At 39.0% G+C, this 7,898-nt stretch overlaps 1 protein-coding gene across 1 annotated transcript; it reads right to left on the reverse strand.

Moving 5' to 3' along the window:
• Window positions 1-255: 255 nt before the first annotated feature.
• On the reverse strand, window positions 256-7,040 carry plvapb (plasmalemma vesicle associated protein b). Its single transcript, XM_080472832.1, has 9 exons — window positions 6,587-7,040; window positions 6,139-6,315; window positions 5,860-5,953; window positions 5,088-5,289; window positions 4,771-4,990; window positions 2,206-2,355; window positions 1,856-1,975; window positions 1,045-1,101; window positions 256-650 (listed from the first exon to the last, which is right to left on the reverse strand). The coding sequence occupies exons 1-8, from the start codon at window positions 6,788-6,790 to the stop codon at window positions 1,048-1,050; spliced, it is 1,221 nt and encodes a 406-aa protein (XP_080328958.1). The 5' UTR covers window positions 6,791-7,040; the 3' UTR covers window positions 256-650; window positions 1,045-1,047.
• Window positions 7,041-7,898: the final 858 nt, after the last annotated feature.

Consider the following 7,898-nt stretch of genomic DNA (forward strand, 5'->3'; position numbering starts at 1 on the left):
GACATGTTTCTTTTTCCCTCTTATTTTTTGACAGAAGACATTAAAAGCTGCTGAAAATCAAAAGATCTTAGAACGCCGTTTAACATGACGATCATCCGTCAGTCTGTCTGCACTTCATATTCATGTACATTTATAAACATGAGAATAACTTTATGTCCGTTCAGAGAAATGTCTGGTATAGAGAAGTTAGCAACTCCTGCCTGAAGTCTCTTTGGAAAACATTCTGCGTTGGTGATGATGAGACAATACACAGCTGAGGGTTTTTTTTCTTCATATGTTTAATCATGTTTCTGTGATAAAGAACAGATTTTACAGTCTAAATCAACATCAGTGACACGTCAGAAAATATTTACAACACTGTCCATGCACATTTCACTTTCATCCGAGTGTGAAGACATAAACCTTTATCACAGCAAAAATACACATTGATTTTTAGTTACAGGTGGAAATAAACAACAAAACAGTAAATTAATGTTTTCAGTAAAAAGATATGTTATTTACAAGTGTGCTCTGTTGAAGTGTGCCGTAGTGGGAGTATATACATGCTTTTGTAGAAATGCTGATCACAGTTTCTTTTCGATTTGGCTCCCCTCCCCCAGAGGAAAAGCAGCAGAAGCGACAGAACGGATGAGTGGATTATTTCATCCAACCTAGAAGACAAAACATTAACTACAGTTACATAATCTTGTTGTCAGTGGACCAAATATGTTTAGTCTTGTTGAGGATACAAACACGCTCCCTGTGGGCAGTTTGGGGCAGAAACACAAATGTTCTGTTATAGCTGCTATTTTTAACGTCATGGCTCCGAGGGGGGAACGCCACCACTTCACTGCAGACATAAATATTTCTCCAACTGTTGGATTGTTGTGAAACTTTGCAGCAGACGCTCACGCTTATTCCCAGGAGGCGTTGAGAAAACTTTGGTGCACTCCTCAAAGAGTAAAATGATTGCCTTTTAACACACACACACACACACACACACACACACACACACACACACACACACACACACACACACACACACACACAACTGAGAGTTTTTACCGTCTATCGGCCCTGCTGCGGGACTCCTGGGACGCCTGGAACTTTAGGAGGGCCAGACTGCAAAAGACACCCACATAATTAATGTTAGTCACAGTTCCGACCTTCGTACAGCCTTTTTTTTCTGATTGTTCGTGAACACCTCCACTCTGTAACCAGTACCTCTGTAACCTCTGTAATTGGCTCCAGCACCCAAACTGCTCCCAATGGATGGACTGAGCGCCTTGCATGGCAGCGTCCTCCATTGGTGTATGAATGGGTGAATGTGATTAACCGTGTAAAGCACCGTGGGGGCTGCTCAAGCGGTGGAAACGCTATATAAGTGAAATCTATTTACCGTTTATCGTCATCCATTACTACTGTATCATCAAAGGCTTCCATTTAAAATGATCTATAAATGTGCTTATAAAAAACTAAGTGCTCTCTCAACGTGAATGTTGTTTTCAATAAGTTTAACTGTTTTTTGTGTTTTTTAGTTTGTAAATTTGGTGCTCTTCATTTTATGTTTAACTCTCTTGAAAAAGATGTTTTGCTTTCAGCAGCAACTACCTGGTTCGACAAAGATTTAAAAACGGGCAGAGTGCATTAAGTGTGAAAGCACAGGAAGTGGAGGATACACGTGTGTTTATACTAGTGTTTAGCTGCTTAGAATAGAAAAGTTCCTACATTGTTTCATTGCTGCTTTTCGTCCAATAAATCCCCCAAATGACTTTTTATGTGTGCAAAATGATCTGCTTAAGTGAATGAATTGTTGATGCCAGGTGTGATCATGTCCTTTACCGAGCAGCTGACCCAAAGTGTTTTTTTCTTTTACCTTGGAGTTGGACAGCATTGTTTGGAGTGTTTGAATCTCTTTCTCTCTCAGAGCCAGACTGTCCTCCTGCAGTTTCTTTTGCTCTCTCAGTCTGTTCTGCTCCATCAATAATTTCTCCACCTGAAAGATGTGCATGTTAGAAGAACAACTCTTGTTTTCATCATTTTCTCCTTTATGATACCAGGATTCACCTTTTTGTCGAAGAAGGTAAAGAAGCAGATAATATTCATTAATTTGTTTATCACACAAGTTTTACAACCACATATAAGTGAAGAATTATTTTAGTACATTTCTACCTTAGGCCTCAATTTTCACCCACACATAAATGTTGGTGGTCAAACATCGTTTACCTGGTCGTCGTGGGTCTTCTGTTTGACCTCTAACTGCCGGGCAGCTTGAGCAACAGCCTCACTGCGGCTACGTTCACACTGCTTCGCCTCCATGCTCAGGTGTGCATTCAGCACCTCAAGACGACTCGACTGCAGCTGGATGTCAGACACCTGGGAGCAGAAAATGAATCTCTTGAAGTGCTTTAAATGTAATGCCACAGGTTTCTTGAGTAATGCTTTGTTGAACTCCGCGGTTGGGAGCAGCAGACACGACGTCAGACAGATAAAGAGCTGCGGCTGAAGAACGTGTTCCAATCAACAGGAGCAAGTGTGTTTCCAGATGCTGGCTTTACGTATTGGTAGATCTTCATGTTTACTATAGGTCTGAATAATGACAACACAAGTGTTAGTCAATGTTAATTTTCTTCAAGGTCACCCTGGAAAGCAATGCAGCTGAACTGGGAGAATGAACTCTATAGTAGCCGTCTTCCCCTGGGACACTGAACAGGTTAATTAACCACAAAAGGCATCACAGTATATGAATGAATAACATTTCACTTTCTTTCTGAATTAGGATCCTCCTGTTGTCTGCCTTTTACTTAACAATTTCAATAAATATTTATCAAGTAATTATTACATTTATGCAATGTTGATTTATGTGCAAAGAGAAATGATTCCATTGCTGTTTTAAACTAAGTTCTATTATTATTTTGGTTCAGGTTTGTGGGGAGTTTTCACGCTTTCCCTGAGCCCCTGAGCCTGCATGCATTTTTGCTGGAAACTTAGGCTTCGCTTCATCAATCTAAGATATTCCCGTTAGATTAATCATTCACTCTAAATGGAGCAGAGATATGTGTTTGATTGTGTGTTTTCCCTCTATGAGGGGCCTGTGAGGTGTTCAGGTTGTATCAATGCTTCTTCCCAATGTGAGCTGAGACGAGCCCCTCACTGTCAGTAAGCTTCGATCTAATTTGAGTTAAAAAAAAAAAAGTCATTTGTTGTAAAATATAAAATATATTTTTTTGTTTTATTTGTAAATTCATGTCACATTTGAAAAAAATATGTAAAAATTCCTGCCAGAGTTGAGTCCTGACTCACAACTCCTAAAAACTACTATTTGGTGCGTTGTGGAAACACTTGTCCTGGACATTAAAGTTGATAACCTCCACGGTCTCCAGCAGAAAATGAATGCGGATTTAAGTTTTGATCATTTTGTCCTTGAAGAATAATTTTCTTTGCTTGTAAAATACTTGCTGAGCATGTGGTTTCTGATCTAATAACTCACAGTGTGTTTTGGCTGCACTGATCCAAGGAGAGCATCTCATTTTACACCCGAAGAGTTTCTAGAGAGGGATCAGTTGTGATGTTATTTTCAATGAGCTGGCTTGTCATTTTGTCAATGAACTGGTTATTTTATAATGTTTAATGTGATTTTTTTGTTGTTGTTTAGTGCATAACATTGTTTTCTGTGTTTATAGTTGCAACTTTTTGTACATTTGTATCCAGACTATTTTCAATTTCCAATTGAATTACCGTTATTTTAAACCTCCAAGGAAAGTAGAAAGGAAATCCATAGAAGGAGGATTCACAATAGATTAAATCATAAATGTAGTGAACTATCTAAGAGAGAAAAAAATAACAAAAAGGTGACTGACTTTACTCTTATTATATAATATATTGTTCCAATTTCAAGGTTTTTTTGGGGAGGAGAGAACTTGCTCTCAGAAGTATGCCTGGATGAATAGAATTGATGCCTCCACAGTAGTAAAGAGGGTTCTCGCTGAAAAACAGATTATCTTCGACCCGAGTGGGAGTTTTGTATCCAAACAAAATATTGCTTTAGGAGTTAAACACATACTTAATGAGACTTTGTGTTTTGTTCTCCTGCACAATGCTGCTGTATCAGCAGAGACACACACGTCACCTCTGCTCTGACCTCAAGTTCACACCGCAGGACATTTGTCTCTTTAGCTGGATTTATCAGGAGTGATGCAGAGGGGAAACTTCCTCCCCTGAGAAAACAGTTTCCCATCCAGCTCCTAGTCTGGAATATTCCAACTTCTCTCTTCAGCATCGTGAAAAGGAAGTTTATTTTATACTAAAACGTTAACTCTGAAGACACTAAAAAAACTATTTCATTTGGCAATAATTATTTGACATCATTAGATATATTCTTAAAGAATTCATTCGATGTAAAGTTTTCATTATTAATATAAGTATTTTACAAAGGAAAAAACAACATCATGAGTAAGATTTATTTCCTATTAAATAAGACAGCAGACCCCCTCTAGTCCTTGATTCGACAAATATTTCAGTGAAGCCAGAAGCTGTCAGACTCCTCTACTTTCCCAAACAAACAAAGGAAGGTGCCTTAAAAAAAAAAGTCATAAAAAAGAACCACTGAGCAGTTTCCTTGCTTGGTTTTTGATTACACATTAGTAATAAATGTTTCTGCAGCCCAATTAATGTCAATTTTGATCATTTCTTGATAACAAATGTTTAGTGTATTTCCATGAATAGAGAGTGTGTGAACATATTTCTTTTGGAGTTCTCATCACTGGAGCTCACATATGAAACTTCTCTCACCTTGTCACCCACACTGTTCAGATACAGCTGGAACTTGTTCTCCACGTCTCTGGACAGGTTGGTGCAGCTGTTCCTGATCTTTTCCATTTCCTCCTGCTGGCGGTTGCAGGTGAGGTGAAAGGTCAGCTGATGAGGGAATATGGTGTTGATCCGGTTCAGGAAATCCCGAGTCACCGCCTGGATCCCATCCAGCGAATGCACAAAGTCCTCTTTGCATTTCCTGGTTGGCAAAATTGATTTAAAAAAAAAAATTCAGTATGTTTCTTTAAGACGTTTTCAGCCTCTTGCAATGAGCAGCCGGAGGTTACTGTCCGTACCTCGTGAAGGTGGTGAGCTGCTCCTTCATGATGGTGTTCTCACGGCGCAGGTTGATGATATCCTCTGTGACTTTGTCTCGGTCTTTCAAGGCGTTGTCCCTCTCGTGGCTCAGATACTGAACCGTCTGAGAGAAGTTTGAATTTATGAGGGTGATCATCGCTCTCTGCTGAGCATTGAGGCTCTGCAGGGCCTTTAACTCACCTGGAATGATTCGGAGGACAATCATTATCACACAGTTTAAAGCACCTTTAAGTGTGTTCATTCGTGTTTCAGTGCCACTTTGTGTATAAATCACTGCATCGTAAAGAAGTACAGCATCATTTAATAAAACTATGGTGGTGGATTTTGAGATTTCAGAAGTAAATCTTGCTTATCAGATGTTTTTTTCTGTCTGTTTCACCACAGTGTCACTGTAGTGGTCAACAAGTGCGCAAATATAAATAGCAATGAAGGTTTATAAATAATCAATTAGATTTAAATAACATGAGATTAACGTCGGCTCAATAAAGCCAGTCACTTACAATATAGTATAAATATACCTGTTATGGGACAACTAAATCTTCTCATGTTCTTTCTTTTTTTTAAATATAATTATAGCTATATTTTGCTATTTACTATTTGCTGTAGTTTGTGATTCTATGCAGGATATGATCAATGTTTACAGTACATAAGAAAAACTATATGAAAAACAAATAACACATTTGTGATGTGAAGTAGACATGTTAGGAACAATGATATTAATAATAAAACCAAATGTATTGTGGTACACACTGCTTGTGGTGAGCATAGGAGGAGGCTGCATGGGAGTGGAGGTCCGCAGTGCCAACATTCTCATTGTTGCAGCTTTTGAATTTTCACACATCGTCTGTAAGAAGAGAAAACATTAGAATTTATGTGATTATTGATGGATAATTATTTTATTTTATCACCATGGTGAGCATCAGAGAAGCTAATGATGCAATTTTCTTCTCTTGATTTAAGGCTATTTGTAACCAACACAATAATAATAATAATTTTTTTAAAAAAGCCACGAACATCGTCTTCACTTACTAGTTTGATTGTCAACCCCTGGACTGTGGTGTTGGCTTCAGTTTTGAATTTTTCCATCTCCTTCAGCAGAGCATCTTTCTCAGTCGTGCGAGCTCCCAGCTGAGCTCCCAGCTCGCCTTTCTCCTTCCTCAGCTGGATGTTGTTCTCACTCAGCCGGTTGAAACTCATCTCCAGCTCCTTAAGAGCAAAATACAATCACTCACCATCACTCTTAAATATTGCCAAATGTGATGTCTGATGGTGCAAAGACATAAAGACAGCAACTCCATGTTATTTGTTAGACTGGAAAAGTCTTTAACATGTTCTTTGGTTTTCGGGCAGAAGAAACTCTTTGTGGAGAAAATTTAGGAGGCAAGCAAACAAAGAACTCAAACATTTATTGAAATATATCCTGAGTTTAAGAAAACTTGTGTCACCATGACAATAAACACCAGAGGAAATGACTGACCTTGACCCTTTTCTCCGCTGCAGACTTCTCCGGCTGTCCATAAATGAGAAAAAGCACCAAGCTGACAATAATGAGGGACTGGATGAGAGAAGAAAAGAAGAAGATGATCCTCATGTAGTAACCACAGCTCTTCCCTTTGGACCGGTGCAGTGGTTCCCTTGCATCCAGGCCAAACTTGGCCCTGGAGTAGCTGGAACTGTACATGACCGGTGGCGGTGAAATGGTTGCAGCTGACGGAGGATCTCAAAAATAAGAAATGTATTCTGTGGGAACAATCCACACAGACTCCAGGAGAGATGAACTTCCTTGCAGAACAGGTGCTGAGGAGAAGTAAAAGAAAGAACTTGAATTTTCGTCCAGACGTTTTCTTCTCGTGGAGCTCGCCAACACTGAATGGGTGCACAAATATGCAGCCAGAAATGGCATTTGTGGATGGATGTAAACAATGGCCCTTAGGTGTATAAAGGGGCCATGTTTATAAACGGTACTGGAGGCACACTTCCAGTCCATCCTGGCCCTCCCCTCTCCTTCCCTCCCTCCTCCTCCCTCACATAGCTCCAGCTGCACCGCTGCACAAGGCATCACACATTTTTCATGAACTTGTCAGCGACAAAAAGAGTCTTTCCAGACATATTACGATACTGTAACTTGTGCTGGATACATTCAGCACACAGAGAGAAATAAAGTGCGACTGGCTCACAAAACGACTATTCAGGAATGTGTAAAATGAGCACTCCACGTGAAGCATCTGTACAGGCGCACCAGGGTGACTTTGTTCTACTGATTTCCAACTCTGTCTTGTTTGAATATTGATAATTGCACCCATAATACTAAAATAACATATTTCAGATTAAGTCATAATTGATGGAATTTATACTGTTCTACTTTATTTTTGTTTATACAGATCAAGAAAGGCTTCAATGTGGGTTTTCCTATATAATAACCATGAAAATATGGAACGTTTAGACAAAACAAAGGAACGATTACACCAACTGGAAACCCAATTTAATGTGCTTATAGCTGATGCATTTAAAGAGTTAAAAATATACTAATGTGTCTCACCTCAATAAAATGTTATCATTAAAGTTTGATGGCGCACAAAGATCGCTGTACCAATACTCAGCTTAAGTCAAGATAAAGCATGTCCCATTTTGTGAAGTATGTCTGTTAAGCAACAGATTTCACTTTGTCAGTAAATGTTTGTTGTTGTCATTCAGTTCACAATAGATAAGTTAGAATCATGAAATCCCTTTTCTACTCATTCTCTTCCACAGATATGTCTGTGACTTTCTATAGTTTAGCCTCCTGTTAT

This window comes from Lipophrys pholis (genome assembly GCF_963383615.2).
Source record: "Lipophrys pholis genome assembly, chromosome: 10".
Taxonomy (NCBI): domain Eukaryota; kingdom Metazoa; phylum Chordata; class Actinopteri; order Blenniiformes; family Blenniidae; genus Lipophrys; species Lipophrys pholis.